Raw genomic sequence first — 20,695 nt, 5'->3', positions numbered from 1 at the left:
ACCTTCACTAGAGGTACCAAATTTATGTGTTATTGGTGCTTAGCCGTAGCCAGGATTCAAATATGGAAAATATCTTACCATCAAGTAAGCGTCACTAATCAACTCTAACGTAATAATAGCATAGTATCCAGGTCGCAAATCTTCAGGCGGTAAGAACACCACCTTTCCCCATTCCTTGGTTACGCGTACGTACAAAAACATAGTCATTGGTTTGTTTTTCTCTAATCTTCATTTATAACAGATCAAATTCCACTGACGTGTTTTTCAGTTTTTGCGATGAAATACAGATTTAATCCGGCACCGTGTGTAAGCGTTAAGCATACTCGTACCTCAGGTTTAGAATCACTGAACTGATGCTTTCAAGGCAGCAACATAACACAGACGTTGTAGTTGCTGACGTTAGCCCATAGCGAATTAAAATGCACCCTAACAATATTCTCTTAGTATAAGAGCGAAATATCTTATGTCATGCACTGAAAACATACGAATCATCGAGTGAAATGACAAATCAATCCTTGAGGTAATGCGCGAACTTTTCTATTCTCTTGATATACAGCGCAGTATGCATTGACCTAGTAAATTCTGGCCAGTATCAACGTGACCATATAGCTTAGTACCGTGCTGTATGGGCCTATATATACACCTGGAATATAAACTCGTACGGTCGGATGAGTGTTGTTTGACATACTACCTTCAAAGTTGTATTAGCCGTTTATAATATTAACCCAACGCCGTTTACGCGTAAACGAAAGTATAGTATAAACAATGACCTGTCGTTTCGAGGATCTCGGAAAATAGACGCTTCGAAGATTGGCGACGAAGAATACTGAATGGTATTCGTATCCGAATTGTATAGGTCAAAGTTGTGTCAATAAAAACCATCACTTCTTAAATTGAATTAATCTGTACATGTATAGTTATGTTCTTGCACAGCGCTGGTTTTCTAGCGTGGTATGCATGAAATCAGGCCATTGCCATTTTATGTCTGTAATTGTGTCCATCTATATAAACAGCGTGGTTCGCACCTAGCACCTAAATATGTGCCGTTTAGATCGTACAAATGTGCAATCTTCACTTAGTAATGATGTGCATGATCACATTGGTCGGTTATACGCTTGGTAAGTTTTATTTGGGCGGTTAGCAGTGATTTGATTGGGCATGATGACTTAAATCCAGATTCATTTTGGCGTTAAGTGTAGAATACACAATATATGGGCATAGATGTTTTACATCTTAATAAGTTTCAAAAAACTGAAATCGTTTTCGAAAAATTCAAAGATTCCTATTAAAGAAAACCATTTCGTTAAGTCTAGTTCTAGAACAGTGGTTCTCAACGTGGGCGATATCGCCCCCCCCCCCCAGTAGGCGAATTTGAGAGACAAGGGTGCAAAAATAGCAAAGGGCACGACTGGGGGGCGATAGGGGGTGAAAATATTAGAACTTCCAGTGAGATATATTTAATTAACACGGCCAAAATATGCCCGCGAAGAATTAAACGCGTAGCTAGAATATATCCGCAAAATTCTAATCGATAACGGATACCCCGAACACATCATCAAGAGTTCTGTGTACAGAAAATACATTAATTTCAATCCCAGCAGCAAATCACAAAACACGAACACACGGTCTGAGGAGAATGTATATATACATATACATTTACCGTGGCTGGGGCCCATCTCTTCCCGTTTTGAAAAGCAATTGATTTCTGCTGTAAATCGCTGTTACGATAACGTAAAAGCTAATGTTGTGTTCACCTCCAAACAATTGCTTCCTGCAACGCGCAAGGATGTTCTTCCTGCTTCTCAACAAGGCAATATAGTCTATGATTTTAAGTGCCACTGTGATTGTCGGTACGTTGGAAGAACAACTCAGCGCTTGCAGGAACGCTTCAAACAACATGTTCCGAGCGTTATTAGATCACGCACATTGGACTCTCGCGAAGACGCAGCCGTAACTGTTCTGCGATTACTAGAACGTAATCAGGTCATGGCTATGAACTCTGCCATCGGCAAACATTTGGCTGAGAATGCAACTTGCGCTAAAAACTATCGCGATGAAAGATTCTCTATATTAGGTAGAGGCCGCATTAATTTCCATCTGTCTGCACTGGAATCGACTTATATTAAAATCCATCGACCGCGCTTGTGTCAGCAGATGGAATTTTTAGTCAATCTAAAAATTGGCTACTAGCTGCGCTCGCGGTTTGCCTGTATTTCATGTTGTTTGTTTCGATGACGTCATAATTGGTTGTATGCAATGTAGCTAGATGCATGTTTTTGAAATTCTCCATTTGATGACGATTGCCCTTGAAGAGTGTCAGCTCGAAAAGCTTCGGGTTTTAATAAATTTCTGCAATGAATATATTATTAAAATTTATATTAAAGTTCTGTACCCCAAAGAGTCTCTTCAAATTCTTATTCTGCATATGACGCGGAGAAGGGTCAACTCAATGGAAAGTAGACGCGGAAACCGGTTTTCCGATCACCGACTCGTAAAAGTTACCCGTTTTTTTTTGGTCAATTCAACAGCGATCAGAGTAGGTAAAAAAATTTCCCGTTTATATGTCCTTTTTTTCGGATCCGTAAATTTTGGGGGCGAAAAGTTGTGTCAAGCTGGATAAGGGAACGATTAGTCGAAAATTTTTGGAAAGCACTGCTCCAGAAGCTGGCGGTTCTCTCGTTGATATAGTTTCTTTATATCAATTTGAAAATCTCTGCAAAAGCCCATATAACAAGGGATTCCATCTAATCTCAGACACGTTACCTTGAAATTTCTCTTCGAATTACGTCATTGATTCTCGATACTTTCTCGTGATACTTTTTGCAAGGCACAGTCCCATACTTAATTCCTGGGTGCTAGGGATCGGTCGTTTGATAACAGGACAGGGGTATATAACAAAACTCCACAGCACATGCAACGTATATTGAGTACTGACGTATGCTTATAGTTGTGTTCATACGAATTGCATCTCCCGTTGACGCATCCCGACGTAGCCTTCTCATGTTATGTATTTGCTTGACATATCTGCATCCAAATCAGCAAAATGTCGGATATAATTTGACTGTCCAACCTTACTTTGTCTAAGTGGAATAAATTCACCGAACCGATTTGTCAAATTTCGCGAAATTATATGACGTCACTGCTTGATCTTAGCATTGAAACTCGGGAATTTTCCACCCGGGCAAAACAATATTTTACGTAGATCACCATATGGGAACTAATGAATCCAGGGAATTTGGACGTTACACCCTGACAGCTGTGTTTACGGTATTTCTGGAGCTAGCACTTCGAGTATAGCCCGACGGAATTTCGTGCACATCGTCACATCATGTTCTTTTTTGTAACGAAACAAGAGTGGATTTTCGGTAAACGCGAAACAATAACTTCATATTGTTAATTTATTCGCTAAAAGCTTTTCGACTAACTCTCATCAGTAGCGAACGTTAGTGATGGGGTGAATCAAATTCGAAATGTAAGAACTATTTTGTCTGTATGGCGTAATAATAACAAAAACAAGCAACTAGTAGACGGGCTAGATACGGTAGTAACGGTACAAAACAAACGTTACGAGTACATATTCGGTTATAAATAACCGAAAACACAACACATAACATTAATGAAATATTCCAAGAGTGTAGAGGCGTTCCTTCTGGCGACAGAGAATCGGCTTTCGTAGCTTTATGATTGTAGATTCCAGGACCTTTAAATGAAAAAGAGAACGGCCACGAGCAAGTATAGAAAATTGACTGTCGTTGTAATGATCAGCACATTCTGGATGGGATAAGAGATGCTGTTCAATAGCCGAATTACAAGCAGTAACTTGATCATAATCACGCAGTGTGTCAACAGACTGCGATGAAGGAGTTGGAGAAACATTATTTATTCTAATTTGCCGTGGGACATGCTGGCGAATTCTTTGCTGCAAGCGCTGAGACGTGCGACCTACATACCGACTGTCACATCGGCACGTGTATTCATATATTATATTGCTTTGATTTGTCGCAGGTAGCACATCCTTTTGCGTTGCAGGCATCAGAGATTTCGTCGTGAAGATTATCTGAGGTTCTACTTGTGAAAAACAATGGCTCACTGACGATTTAATTTGTTTTTCAAACCTGTTGGACACTTTCCCAATCCAAGGAAGATGCAAATAAACAGGACATTTTCTAGGTCCGAACGGTTTAACTTTTCTGAAATCTTTGAGTTTACGATCTATGGTCATTTTAATGATATGATCAGGATAACCATTTGACTGAAAGATTGACCGAATGTTCTCCAATTCAGAATCAAGTTTGACTTTACTACAAATCATCAGAGCCCTGTGTACCAGAGTTCTTATCAAATTTACTTTACGTTTTACTGGACAGAAAGAATCCCACGAAATGTATTGCCCACTGAATGTAGGCTTACGGTAAACTGATGTAACAAAATTAGCACCCGTCTTTTCCACTACAACATCAAGGAATGCTAATGAATTATTAACCTCTTTTTCCATGGTGAATTTCAGTGATGGGTGAAGACCATTCAATTTGCTCAGAAACAAATCACACTGGGATTCATTTTCAAATATGGCGAAGGTGTCATCAACATATCTTTGATACATTAATGGTCGATCAATATCTTCGAATAACCGTTTTTCGTAATACCCCACAAAAATGTTAGCCAGAATGGGACCAAGCGGCGATCCCATTGCAACACCATCGATCTGTGTATATATGGTGTTATTGAAACTAAATTCGACATCACAAGTGATCAATCGCATTAATTTAACAAAAGAAGACCTTGAGAATGGAGGAGATGGAAGGACACCACCATAGAGTTCATTGGCACAAATCTCTATAGTCTCTTGAACTGGCACGTTCGTGAATAAACTAGATATATCAAACGAACACATAGAGATTTCGGACTCATCGAGATCAGCATTACGAATGGTATCAGCAAATGTGAACGAGTCACGAATGCAGTTACCACCATAGAACAAACTCACCGGCTCAAGATATCTCGCAATCCACTTCGCGACTTTGTGATACGCTGATCCAACCATCGATAGTATCGGACGTAAGGGTACATTCGATTTATGAGTCTTCGGAAGACCATACATACGTGGTCGAATGGAGCCAGTGGGTCTGATATCGTCGTATTCAGCAGAAGAGATTTTTCCCGCCTTCTTGAGGGTCAATAGTAGACGCTGAATACGAGCTTCTATCTTGGAGGTGTTGTCATTGTCACACGCAGGGCCAAGGATTTCAAATTTAGACTTGTCGCCGAGAATTAAATCCATTTTAGAAATGTAGTCACACTTATTCAAAATGACTACACCAGATCCTTTATCAGGTTTGGTTATGTGAATTGACTTATTGGATTTCAGGGATAAAGTAAAGTGCGATTTCAAACGATCGAAAACACAATATTGCGTGATAGTGGGTAAAACCATATTCAATTCACACTGCGTTAATGACTCTACGTGTCATACGTTCCACACAGTCGATTATATTCGTCTCCCTGGTTGTACAAGTACATGCACAAGTACAGTGCATCGGTTGATTCAATCCATGAATTTTCCGTAGCTATACATGATCTCACTGTTGATTACTGTGAGTTCATCACAGTAAAATTTCGTCGACACTTGAGCGTGGATACAATCAAGCATTTGATTTCAAATCCATCCCGAATATGAACCCTACCAATCCTATTTAATCACCTTGGCTGAATGCCGTTGTAACTAGGTTCATATTTTGCCTATAGGGCTGAACACAGAGGTTTGAATACTTGAAGCCTAATCAATTAGTGATTATAATGATTTGTCTCGACTGGTAGGTGTCGACATTTCAGGGTACCAAAATTATGCGACACTTGTGACTTCGAGTGCGCATTTATGTGCTTGTGACCATGGTACCCTTGATAACGTCAACGGGGTGTATAATTTTCACCAAATATATGTAGGGCAGTACTCATTATACGTGCGTCGAAACAACATGTAGTGTTCAACTGTTCATGCCACGGATTTAAGTTACAGTACGCTATGTCATTGTTGTATATAATTTTACAGAACTATTTTGATCGAGTTTATAACGTAAATTATCGTCCTCGTCGACGCGTGAAAGCTTGTGGCTTTAAGAGATTATGGCATTAGAACTCAATTTTTTCCGACTGTGAGTTGATGGTACATAAATACTCGACTCAACTCTAAGCGTAATAAATAACTCAGATCAGAATAAGATCCTCGTTTTGTCCGGTTCTTAATCTAACCAAGTGGTTTTCAACCATCCTGTTGTAATGTCCCACTTTCGGTTTGGAAATGTTCCGTGGCCTGCCTCTTTGTGACTCAATCCTGCTGCAAATTGGACAGAAATTCGGAACTTGTAATGTAATAGTCGAAAGCTATTCTACTTCGGAAAATTCCCTGTAAACTGAAACGAGGGTAGATTGGATCTGTTGATTTTCATATCGACGTGACTATGGTCCCCTGATTGTGAATTACTACGATATCTCTCACGTACTCCGTATATCTCCTGCATACATTGTGACCGCCCGCAGCAATCTAATCTCCGCATCCACCAACTCCCTCCGGTCGGGGACCCAATCTAATCCGAACCATGTCCTATCTCACATGCTTAATTGTCGGATAGGGGAGATGTGATACCGATGGATCAAAAATTGCAAAATGATCTCTGGCCCTCAAATCTTTAGCCGAGAATAGCAGATCTTTTGCTGTCTCAACACTTCGATACAAGCTCTACCTATCGCGGACATTTACATGAATATCCGCCTTTTCAAAAAATATTTATAAACGTTTAAAATTTGTTGGTCGAGCGTGTCATCGGTCCCCACCCGGTGGGTCCAAAGGCACACGACCATGGGACCTATAAGACATACGCTCAAAAACTCAAATTTGTTAACTTGTTTTGTTGTGTACTATAATCTAAGCTACAGCAAGCCAATGAAGAATGTTTCGTCGCGACCTTCAAGAATAAAATAGATTATATCAACTCAAATGTTGGCATAAAATTATGTTTTGATTTACGCCCAAACTTACAAAATTAATGCCACATACATATTACCCGCAAATCGACAGTTTGACTTTCAAATACCTCGTAATAGCGATAAAACACCACAGGTAAGTATGATTTACAGCCTATATATATGTAGGCGAGTTTCAGTTGTTAAGTGATTAGTTGGTCCATCTATTATGCTTGATTTGGCTATGGTTACATAGGTCCCCCACCCCATAAATATTGTAATTGAATTGAAAATAGTCCACTCCAGGATGTTATTGATTCAAAAAATATGTCTCATTATATACCCTGATACATGCCCTATACATCACATCAAAAATTATGGCGGGCTTGTTAGTCTGAAAGGTGATATAGAAAAATGCAAATGTCGATCCAAATTTACTTTACAACTCCTAAAACGTAAATCATTCGTCACAGACCCCATAACTCACGCAGGTCGAATTTTTTTGCATGTGAGGAAAGATTCTGCCAGCATGTAATTCTAGACATTCACGGAGTGTAATCATAGAATTATCATGGAGAATTTTTCAAGTATTTTCGGCCCCAGTGATCCATCGGTACCACATCTCCCCTATACCTAGGTGTACAGACTGCACACCGTGCATGCTATTGTGTCATTGACTTTTTTGTTCCGTGGGCGACCGTATGAATCCATTTGTAAACAATTCTTGGACTGGCTCGTAAGTCTGTGCTCTACTATAGAAAAACAGAAGGCTTGTTGACATCTAATAACAGCCTTATGTGTACTTCTTATGTGTACTGTACAACTATTACTACTACTACTACTACTACTACTACTACTACTACTGCATAGTCGCAGAGGTCTGCATTGGGTATCGTAATTTGTGATATCCCATATCTCATAATTTGGCGAGTATATCCTCGAGGAAACCTCCAAAACATTTACCTGGCGAATAAATGCGCGAAAATGATTAGTGGTTTAATTCTGGTGAATGCCATGCTCTTTTCGTCATGTCGTCAACTCTGTGGGGACTGAGGCTTGAGGTCATTTTATGTTAGTTGGTTTGGGGTAACGTTAATTCCCTCTTCACATGCACTTCAATGGACATTTGGCCCACGATATGTAGCTCATATATAAGTCGGCGCGATATCACACGCGAATCCGCCCAACACGGTATACCTTTGATGTCGCTTAGCCCGTTCACCAGAAGGTGATTGTTCGCACTCCATTCTTCTTGCACAATACAGTGTCTCCATATTGAAATCATGAGATCTGTATCAATTCGCAATGAAATATTTCAACACAAGTGTTCGATGACTTTCATCTACAGTCCACTGGTGAAATGCCACCAAAATAATGTAACGAGTAAACATATATGAATATTTCTACACGGATGGCGTTGCCGTGCCGACAAGTCTTCGAAGATCGGTAATGTGATATTATTTGAAAATTCCAGCACATCGTAAGCTTGAATATCGCGCGTCTTCATGCCATAAATAATAATCGTGCCTATTTCGCGGAAATGAACGCGTCCAATTAAATATTCAAAAGGTATCGAAAATGAAATGCCAAATGCAGTAGTCTATTCTAATCGAATGTATATTTAATCGTCCACTGTCGAATCGTCAACGAATACACAAAGCGGTTCCTTGGAAATATGAAATAATTCATATCATCAGGTGTAATTACGGCCGGCACGTCTTTATTATCTATACAAGCAGCTTGTCCATACCTACTTTGTGGATTCTAGGGTCTTAGTAGATTGAATAGATCGGCGATATATATAGAGAAAGATTGGTGCTGACTAAGAGACCTCATTGAATCCTCTGCGAACATCATGGCTTTGGCCACACCTTCGTACATGGAATTAAGTCTTCAGATAGTACGGAAAGATACTGGAAATATGTATTATGTATATACATGTTATATTCCACTATGCATATCGGGGGATTGTAAAGCAAAGCAACATCAATCCGCGCAAGACAATGCAACAAATCTTTATTTGTTGGTTTAGATGTACGCTCACAATTCAAATTCACTTCGAGTCGGCCCATTTTTTATTCATTTCCGCTTAACACTGCATCCCTATGCTTCCAATTTATTTAACCAGAAACATTTTCGGGTGATATAAATAGACGTTATGAATATATTGTTTGCTTGTTCGTTTCTATCTTGTAATTGTAAGTCATAAAATCTTTATTTTCATAGACGTTGAGTGCTAAAAGAAACTCCTCTCATTTCGAATTACGTCGAGCACCAAGCGTAGCAACTATCTATAAACCCGGGTAATATATATATATAGGCACATCCGTCACGTGCACTAATGAAATACCGTTGAACCTTCACTGTACCGATCTAAATTGCTACCGACAGCATACAATTGGTTTTTAGCCGCTAATGCACTACTCAAGTTATTGAAAAGTAGGTTAACACGATTACACATTTGCAGCCAGTACTCACTCCAGTCTCGATGGGGCCCTTGAGTAGTGAGTACCAGTCACTCGAAATTGCCACCCTCGCTGAGGCGGCGTCAAAAGCGGACCAATACCAAGCCCTGCGCGTCTTGGTGTCATGAATTTCAAATGGAATTGACGCAAATATACGCTGTCCCCTTGACAAAATCTAAGATGTTTGAAATCAATATTTGACTTCGAAAACTGCTTAATTATAAGTTGAAGTAGTCGGAAAACATGAACACTGGAGTGCGGAGTTCATTCCTACAAAACCTACTTGATTAGTCCGAAAATCACACCTTGCTGCTGACCAGCTTTTATAGAAGACTGTATTATGCACATATTGTCCCATCAAAGAGGTATTGTGATATGACGGATTATGAAGTGTGACCTTTGTGCCTAGAAACGTTGCCGATACGAAATGAAGGCGCACTCAGCAGGTTACTTCGATATACTGTATAGCTGTACATCGTGTTTGCCCAAAGATATTTGAAAGGGATTTCGTGCAAATAAACTGGTTTCCGCATGTTCCAAACGACACACATACCCCGAGTCTACGTTTAAATTGTGTTAATAAGGATGCTTTCGCACTATTTTGAGGAATTTGTATTAAAAATGATATTGTTCTTGTTTCCGTGCACGCTCAAACTGGGTTGAGTTTATGGTATTGACTTTAATTGAGATTTATTTGTCTTTAAACATTGACGATTGGGCGATCCCGCTAAACGCGTGGCACAAAAGCAGGCAGGTGTTTGTTCAGAACATCGAAATTGTGTTTATGTGGGAAACTAGATTTTGATATTGTTCCAAAACACCTCACGTCTAATACTGTTTTATTGCTTTTAACAGTGTTCAAACGGTGTCTTAGTTCCTCTCCTTTCTTATTACGGTATCTGAGAATGCATGTATCTATATCTAAACAGAAAACTCTGCAGCTGGTACAAAACCAATAAACCACCGTGAGATTGGAAGATTATATCAAGACGTAATCTTGTGCCTTATCGAAAAATCCGTGTAAAAGACGAAGCTAATCGTATACAATAAATAGTATTTGTAATATGCCGCAATGTGGAAAATTGCAAATATGTGTGGGACTGCGCAGTTATAATCGATGGGCGTTGATAGGAAAGCGTCTCATAGCTAGACTCATCCTATAGTCCGGGTGGAGGTAAATAGGATCAAATTGGAAATATTGGCTTGACATTAACAGCAATTGAACTTGTTTATGAATTCTCTCAACTTAGTAGCGTCGCGTTGTTTATATAAGTGCCTTCAAAAACTACTTTTCACTGGACAATATATATATAAAGTATCCAAATTTCAGTATTGCAGCGTGAAAGAGTGTTGGCGAAGTAGCATACTAACAAAACTACTCGATTGAGTTCTACGGAAAAGTAGGAAGTACATCGTTACTGATGATCTCTAGCTTTTAGGTCGCCATAAAGATATTTCGAGCTTGATTAGGGGGCGAAGAGAACCACTAGCTTAGGCTCTCACATTTGACGATTGACTTCACTAAATCTGCCCCTACCACCCCTCGCATCTACCTTGTGCCACTAAGGTCAACTCATGGTATTCTTGAACTGCGTGTATGGACTTGTAGCTGCTTTAAAACGTCTCAATTTCCCTGGCATGAGTTTAATCGTGGGAAGTGCATGTGGACTAGGTATTTGGATATTTCTACCGGTAATTTATATCCTTGCGATTCGCCGTTCTGCTACCAGATTTATGTAGACGAATCTATGTATTTTAACCGGATATAAAGAATGTTCGGATACGAGATCTTGGCAATGCTGAATTTGGATATGACAGCATAGTATTATCGCGATTTTTGAGTCAACTCTATTCAATAGGAACTACTTCTCGCCATTGAAGTTGATATTTGGAAAGGTGTTGGGCTTGATAAGATCATAACTTACAGCTAGCAAAGGCATATTTCACTCACGTACTACGAGACGCAAGTCAGCGGTTCATTGTTGTGTGCATTGTGAAGTAAAATCGAACTCAGTTGTAATTTTTTTTTGTTCCGGTAAAATTTCTCGAGCTTCATCTGTCGTTAATGTTTTCTTGCTAACAAAACTGATCTTTGCATGAACTATCCACCATAGCTATGACGCTGCCAATCAGACATCGTGACTTAATGACTTAATGATGCCAGAGCCACACGCCATTCGCTCGATGTTGGGGACGTGTTTGGGGTTTGGGCTCAGTGTCGTTACAACAGACTGAAAACGGGCCTAATTGGTTCACAATATGCCATGAAATTCAATTGCCTATTACCTATTATTTATTTTTCATTTATACGTTTGATCTCGTGTTTGGACTAATTGCAGCCCCAGTGGTGGAAGTTTAGGAAGACCATCACCATATATTACCAATTGCTTGTAAATAACTGTACAATAAGTCTGTACCAATCGATTCAATAGCTTGACCCACCAAAACATTTTCATTCTTATTTTGGATTGCTCTAAAGAAATAGGAATCTGATAGATCCGTAAAGTTTTAAGAATGACTCGAACCGATAATTTCAAAATGATTCATCTTCCCAAAGCCAGAATGTTGCATTCAGAAACGATCATAAAAATTCTTTTAAGCATACTTATATAGAATGACATTGATGAAATATGAAACAAATTTTCATCGATATATGATCGTTATGTCCCCACTTGCCCCAACACCATGCACAGTGTACGTACACACACAGTGTCGACTCTGATCAACTCTTCTGTTGTGAGGCAGACCCGGTCGAATAAAGAGCCTTTGTTCAGTATAGTCAAAGACAAGCCAGAGCCAGCCATCAATCACACCACATTATCGTATGCTCAAGAGCTATGTCATAATGAAATACGGTGTATCCTGTGAAAACACCGCCACGGCCATAGGTTTTTCTTGGCGAATCACGAATATTTTAGTATACTACAATGAATTATTATGAGCGATGATCTCACTTCTTCTTAATTGCAAACTTAGGTTTCACTGAAAGTCATACGCCATCATCAAATAAACCATAGTATGTCAACTGTTGCTCCGAATCTCATCCCTTTATTTATTGGCAATGCGTTTAAAATGTCACCGTCTTGTCATTTTAGAAAATGGCCGGTCGCGGTATTTCATGCTCTTCATCGTAAAGACTTCGCCGATCCACACGTCGAGACGGGACGTGATCCGGAAGACGTGGGGCGCGGTGAAAGTGATTGATGGACTGCTGCTGAACACGATATTCGTGGTTGGGAACACCGGCAGCAATCAGGCGGTTCAGGCTGCGTTGGAGAAGGAGAGTGTTGACAATGGGGATATCTTACAGATTGATACGGTGGAAGGTTACCGGTAAGTCCTACTTTTTTTCTTCTGCCAAACGTGTCTTAGCTACGCATATAGGTCTAGGCAAAATCGGGTACCTGAATGCTTAGAGATAGACGTAGCCAGGATGAAGATTTGGGTGGGGCGGTTTAGCATTGGGGTGTCGATACATATATTTCAAACAAATTGATCGATAATTGACCAATAAACACAAAAATATCTGCCTTCGTACTTGGATCTTTGTTATGCGATTATTCTTGCCTGTGAATATGGTCGTATATGGCTTACAATGTAAACAGACCATAATATGCCTTTTTGAAAGAGGGTATTTATGTAACTTTCAATGGTGATAAAGTGAATAGTCAGTATCAGAGATAGGTTATACAATGACTTCAATAGCAAACGCTTGCGCGGCCGCGTTTCTGTTACTTGCGGACTGGTAGGCGTTTGCAATACACGCTCTTTGCAACAGGCTTTTTAAAACTGTGATGCATTACTGGCATTTATAGAGTGTGTTTCATAAACTGTAGAATCAATTACGGCGCGTTTTGCATGAAGCCTGACATAGTAACCGCACAAAGGTTCGTTACCAAACGCGTCGTTTGCTGAGAAAGTTGCAAAGGAAACATTTCTCTCAGTCATGCAATGTTTGAATGCGATTCGGCAGCATTCATGTAGCCCTGGTAGTCCCGTTTCTGTGGACTCTAGTTTGGAATTCCGTGTTCATTTCAAAGTCGAAAGTGATCTTTATCATTTGAGTCTGCATGGGTTGTTACGTTTTACAAAACAGCACGGAACTGAAGCTATGCAAATTTAGTCTTGAAAAGCCAGCGCTTTAAGTTCTCTAACTGCTATAAAGTACATCCGATTCTTATATCAAGGCGAAATGAAATCATGATCAATTTCCGACGGACGAATGCAGACTTTTAGTTGCATTTCTGTCACATTGCGGATAAGAAGGATACATTTACTTAGTTGTGAAATTAGATGTGGAAAGTAAAAATTGTGTTACAAATTTTGTGTCCTTGGAAATACATATCGATTTCAATGACCAGCCCTAAATACTGGGAAGTCTAAATAAAGATTTTGTACCGAAATATCGCTACACCATCTACGAAGTATAGTTGTGGCGGCTATATGTGCGACTAAAGCAGAATGAAATGTAATGCTTCCTATGAAAGCATGTCAAAACTGAAACTGGTATAAGTTCTATGGAGCCCACCAATTTTTTTGATTATCATCTACGAAAACCTGTGTAATTCTACCCGGAAATTACTCCTTGCTACGAAAATCGTCAAATGTCGATGGGATTAGTAATTTATCTGCGATAGTATTCGGATTTCAAGTGCAGAGAAGACTCATGCAATAAAATCTGAACATTCCGAGTGAGAGAAATACCCATAGTCGCCAATAAAGGGTGGAAGTATGCGCTTTCGGCATAGCTCGGAAAAGCCACCATAATTGGCTTGGTTTGCGTTCTAGCCGAAACATACGTACACCAAAGCCGGAGGTAGGCTTTATGGATTTTCTGAGAATTGTGATAAATCATATGCGGCTTGGATAAAATTGTGCCTATGGCTGCAGCCATTATTAAAACCACAACCACCTTGCAATACATGAGAACAGTGTTAGTTCCTGGTGAGAGAACCGCAAATGCCATTACGAATCGGTAAGCGTACATTTTTAACCAATTTGGACTAGTGGGCGTGTTAATGGGCAGGGCCACGCCCAAATTATCGCGGCTGATTGAACTTGATCGCGTATTAGGGTAATATCTAACAACAGAAACAGTGAGAGTTATGTATCAGATTAGTCAAGGCAAAATCTGTCGGTGTACTTCTACGGCGGTAAAATTACCTGATTGAATTGCCGCCCAATCAAGTGTATCCACCGTAACGTTATTGTTGGTTTATTGGTTATGGTCTTGACTTTATAGACGTCGATTTCTGATGTTTTACTGGAGACGGGCGGATATGATGTATCCAAATTCAAATATCGAACGATTTATAAAGTCTATTACAAACTGGAATTTCGTCTAAAGCACCAGTTCCCAATCTTTTTCGACTCATCCCCCCATTATCAAGCTCGACATATATTTATCGCTCCCATATTTTCGGATCCGTGAAAGAGGACATCTGAACGGCAAATCTATACATCTAACTCTGATCGCTGGTAAATGTACCGAAAAATGGTCAACTTGTCGCGATGATCCCGGAAACCGAGGGTAGTTTTATGCGTGTTGACCATTTTTTAGTCAACTTACGCGACAGTTCCAGAATTGCCTATTTTTCACGTGTATTTTGTGCCGGTATCCGGTTACTAGGTTATTACGTATATCTGACTGAACATTCTAACATTTTCGCCCCCTTCATTATTTTCTACCCTATGTCTCGAAATCGCCTTGGGAAGGACCACTGGCCTAAAGCATAAAGCTCAACGTTAAGCGAAATGACGCGTCTAATGTTGAATTGAAATCTAAGCGATATCATCAACTCCAATTCCAAGCTAATCTATGATTGAATGAAGCGTGCCGTCTCTGTTCTAGATATATGTGTCACTGGTTTTCGTGGGGGCGATCGACATGATCCCGTTTGACTTCGAGCTTCAATCGACCGCGTCGGTACTTTGTAGATTCTTGGTGTGAAATGTGAAGATGTGATGAGTTGGACCTACAGTCAATAGACCTACACTCTATTGAGTATAATCATATGAAGATTCACGCAGTAAATCGGAAATTCAAAATCGTATACAAATCCTGCATGTGTATGTGGAAATGTGCGTATGTTATCTGGCAATGGATTCTCCGAATTCATCTTAAGAAAGAATCCAAGATCCAGATTCTTGTCATCTCCGGGCTAATAGAAATTTTGAGTCGATGTGTCGATTAGGAATATCCCGAACCAGCCCACCCCTTTGCAATTTCAAAAATGTCATTCGCAATATCTCAAACTGATATTGTGTTTGAGTGTTCCGGATTCTTGTCCAGTGATAATCCTAAATCCTGAGCTTTATTTGATCTCTGCACTACTTAAAGTATGTCTAATGCTGGATTCGTTGTATAGACTGAGTAAATCACATCCTCTAATAGTCTTCAATGCGCTGAGATATTATGAGATGTTGCGGCAAAGGCAAGTCCAAACTGGGTATGCGATTGTATTGAATGGGCAGAATTGGCGCAATCATATGCTATCAGTGTGTAGCTGAAATGTTTGTATTTTACTTCAAGTTGAGAATGATAAACACGCCACATGCGTTGATGTTCTTTGATGCGCGTTCCAGCTAAACATGAACGTTTTAATGCGTACTTGAAGCAACCGATACAGCACAGTCGCAGTGTTAATACTACATGTCCCCGACAACGTACATATCCACCTAATTAAAACCGGACCGTACAGTCATTTATTAACGGACGTTTTTTTCTAGTCGCGTTTGTTATAAATGTTTGATCACTGAAGATCAATAATTGAATCGTAAATACTGTTAAAGACGCAGAGTCTTCGGACAAAATGTACACATATCTCGGTTATATCTGTCTTAATTTCCATGATGAACTGTATACTCTACGGTTTACATTGCGTCTGCCATTAAAAATCAGATATCGTTTGTCAATCTTGCGTTCGGATCAAAGGGGGTCGAGTTATAGTCATCTATTCTTCTGAATTAGAAGGATAGACAATGTTGGTATCTGGCAATCTCTACGCAAGTAGAAGCTAAGACAATTTCAGATGCAGTAATCTAATGATTTGAAACAAATACTTCAAATAAGATGCATCGCTGGAACTGACGCAGAATGGATAGTGGAACTAAAATTGATTTCAATTATACACGAAATACATGATAGTGTCCGATAGTTATGGCGATTTCCATCACAAAAACTGTGCAAATACATCCCAATCTATTTTAACGGGCAATTTCTTGATTGCGGGACTGTGGATGTTTGTGATTTGACATGACTAACTGCACAGAGATGAAGTGACTTCCAAATGTACACCACTCTCAAAAGCGGTTGAAGTATAGATACTAGAGTATTCCTGTTCTTTCTTATCGGTTTGGGAATGAAGGCAGGATTTCGATTAGAAAATACTAAGCTGTCCATTTATTTTCTAAAGCTATACTTCAAGGGAACGATTATTGTGTTGGGGATTAAAAGATCAGATTGGCATCACGGCTATAGAATCCAAACTACGTAAAAAGACAAATGCATTTTAAAAGATAATATCAAGGGGATATTATTCTTTGCAAATATGTATCCGTAATATATGCCACCTGATTTATTGTAATCACAGTGATGTAAAGGTTAATAGTATAATGGCCACATACACTAACGTCGCGAACAACCAAGCACCACATGCACGTCTGTCATACGCGGTAAACAGGCTGGATATTATTACACGGATTCTCGTTTTCCTGCATAATCCCTGCATACCATCTCATTGAGGAAAATAGAGGATTTTGATTTGACCAATGACAGTGAGGGCTGGCTTATTCCGAGTAGCACTAACAACGGCATTTATTTTTATTCTCTATTGTCACATAAACTTTAAACAATTATTATACGTCTCCGGACAGTGTGGACTATATACTATCTGCGATGTGAGATAGTAGCGATATCGAACCGGAATCGCACACATTGGTATATCGTCGCAGTGGTATCAAAGTAGCTTACCGTATGTCCAGTTTTTAAAATTTGAAGGTCCATTTTTGAGACTTGAAAAAAAAAATCAATTTTTCGAAAATGTTTGTATTTTTTTAGGTCATATCTTGGCCGTTGTTATGTCTGTATCAGTGTTACAAAGTTAACCGAGGCCAATATATGGCTGCAATAAGAGGAACACTTCACGTAAAGTTCATTTTCTCAAAATGTGTAAAATGGACATACTACCTTGATACCACTGCGACTATATGTATACGTGTCAATGCGTGTCTGCACGGTATCAGTTTACCGAAAATGTCAACTTCCTACACGTGTTGACTGGGTGACCTGTCATTTCACGTCTTTGAATCAATAGAACCCGCTGGTGTGGCCAAGGATACCCGAATACCGATCTGATGCTCTTTGATGTTCTTCGAAAGCAATTTTCAAAGCGAATTATACTCGCCAAATGTGGTCACTATTAGAAATTGGTGATACGAATCAGATCTTCGAATATCGAACAGATAACTTCGATGCTTCGATCTCGACCTTTAGTAAAACTCATAGTTTTATTTTCTTTCCATTGGACAAAACGGTTATCATTGAAAGTTCCCCAATAATCTCGTCAGCTGAAACGCGCGGGTCGATCACAAGCATATAGATCATTTAAAAGTACGAAGAAACTACACATGAAAGTATGTTCAATACAGTTATTGAAAAATATTTAAAAAATAGTGATTCAATTAAATTCAGAGAGGATATTGGAGTCGGACGTATATTTCAATTTTGCCCATCGCGAATCAAGTCATTGCAGCCTCGAGCTGTATTCTCCATTGAGTCGGCGATACATCCACTCCACTGGCCACTAAGTTACCTACTTTTTTATAAACTTCTTCTCGTAATCGAGCAGCTGTTGTAAGAGACGAATTGACTTCCTAACTTGCTATGCTAACTACTTCAGGAACCGGTGCGCATCGTTTTAATGGGCGCATTTGGTCATTTCAATACGCGACATAGGTCGCTTGTAACTGCCCCGGAAGCTATTAGAGCTATTAGTCGAGTCACTACTAGTTTCGAATTCGTGTTTGAAAGTTGGAAGCTGTCATGTTGTGTTGTAAAAACGAAGGTATGGACATTTTTGTGTCGGAATTTCCAAGCTGTAAAATTGAAACCGTCGTTTTATGTATCCACTTGAATTGGCGCTGATTGTCTCTAGACTAAATTGTGCTTGAGTACGTGTTTAAGGCACCTGGTCATGGTCATATACGTGGACAGTTTTATAGAGGATATCGTTTGGCTACATTGGCTACTCAAAGTAATACACTTAGGAAAGTATCATGCCACACGAATAGGAATCCCAAACACTAACCTTCGGCAGTCTATTAAGTAGGTCGGGTCGAAACAGTATACTGAAAGTGATGCATTATATGGAGAGTCATATTGATATTTTTGGTGGTGATGCGTTTGCAGGAAATCTGAGCTAACGGCTAAATAGTACTCGCTCAATTAATAGGTACACCGTCCTCTTAATATGGGTACAAAGACAAACAAGATAAGTCGTTGGGGTTAATTATAATCTCACATCATGTGTTTACTACATACCTTTCAACTATGCATGTAGGGGGCATTTGTTTTGTTATACGCCTGTTTAATGGAGATATCAGTACCGTATTCCGTTAGAACCGACTTTAGATGTGGTTGAAACATAAGCCAGCTGTGCGATGTATAGTGTGTAAGTGTATGTGTTTACGCACAAACCATGGCTTGCTCGGTCATTGGGGTCTGGCATCGCATATATGCTGTCACAGAAGACGTAACTTGCAAAGTTGCCTGTCGCAGTGTCTAGATCAGTGGTTCCCAAACTTTTTCGACTCATCGCTCCCTTATCAATGTGTACTCAAATTTCTGCCCCCCCCCATATTTACAGATTCGAAGAAGAGGACATATAATCGAATAATATATTCACCTAACTCTGATCGCTGATGACTAAAAAGGCCATTTTTTCGAGGTGGCAGGTGCTTGGAAAATCGGTTTCCCGCCTCTACTTCATGTTGAGGGGGCCTTCTTTACGCGTCACATGCCGAGTAAGCCGTCTCCGCGTGCATTTTTCTGGCCGTGTTAATTCAATATATCTCACTGGACCTTCTAACATTTTCGCCCTCCCCATCGCCCCCCTCTGTCGTCCACTTTGGTAATCTCGTTCCCTTGTTTCTTAAAATAGCGTACTAGGGGTTTGGGGGTGGGATATCGCCCGCGTTGATGACCACTGGTCTAAATTTTTGTTGATATATAGCCGATACTTTATATGATGGTAAACGTGACTTGTATGTTTCGTAATTACTGCTATCACGAATGGGTTTTCGAATTGGATAGCGGACACTCTCGAACAATGTTTCTTAATGTTTTATCGATATATTACCCTTAAATTTTCTCATGGGTGATAGCGTGGCCACCCTTACCACGACATTTGGAAAGCTGATGACTAAGAAAATTTTGTCACTTCCGACAAGTTCTGTTCATGGCACTGCATACTGCGATCTGGTCTATTTGTTATCTGAAAATGCCATATGATGACTAAAACGGGTCGTCACTTTCGCTAGCGACCTGCCCTGAAAATAAGACTGATAAGGACACAAGTCAAGAGTAAGGACAGATGTTATAAAGTATTATGTAGTTTTACAGTTGTAATTTCAATATTGACCTTTCATGGACCCAACGTTAAGAACCCTCGGTCCAGTAGATGTAAAAGCATCTATTTTTAAAACGCGCTAAAGAACGTCAAGGGAAATTTGAAAGCAGAATTTCTCGGAGTTTTTTTTTTGTGTCGAAACCTCGCAACAGCATTTAAACAGAATAATGGGCGCCATGCCCAAGTGTACGTTGTACAACGTCGACATTCCATTCTACGACTTCGATAAATGGGTATATCGTCCTTAATCGGCGACGCAACTCATTATTGTCATGTCATAATTTAGTTTTGCCGTTGTATTCTCTCTGGAATAAGTTTACCCCTCCCCCACGCACACAATCCTTCATCTGCACACATGTATAATACATATATGACATAAATGTATCTGTTTCCTACTACTACCCTTCCTTAGACAATAGCGATGTTTGATTTGACAACTTGTGTTTTTGATGATATCAAATTTACATTTATGTTTAGCAATATGTAGTGCTTGGCTCCATCAAGAAAAACATCGTGACGTTTAAACGTGCATTATTTGCACGATCCCATTCACGTAGGCCTACCAATTCTCGCCAAAGCGTGACACTTCAGTTTCTGCAGTGTATGCACGCCAGCGTTTTCGTACAGTGCAGTGCGCATGTT

At 39.7% G+C, this 20,695-nt stretch overlaps 1 protein-coding gene across 1 annotated transcript in view; it reads left to right on the top strand.

Annotated features, from left to right (window-relative positions):
• LOC145457130 (uncharacterized) overlaps positions 1-20,695 on the top strand; it is a 252,504-nt gene that overhangs the window by 207,969 nt on the left and 23,840 nt on the right. The window contains exon 4 of the mRNA XM_080335305.1: positions 12,521-12,758. Coding sequence (XP_080191431.1) covers positions 12,521-12,758 — 238 coding nt within the window. The remainder of the gene's footprint in view (positions 1-12,520; positions 12,759-20,695) is intronic.

The sequence above is a fragment of the Botryllus schlosseri genome, chromosome 2, assembly GCF_051294905.1.
Source record: "Botryllus schlosseri isolate E-star chromosome 2, Bs_hap1, whole genome shotgun sequence".
NCBI lineage: Eukaryota > Metazoa > Chordata > Ascidiacea > Stolidobranchia > Styelidae > Botryllus > Botryllus schlosseri.
The sequence above is the reverse complement of the archived record's forward strand: the minus strand, read 5'-3'. Positions and strand labels throughout refer to the sequence as shown.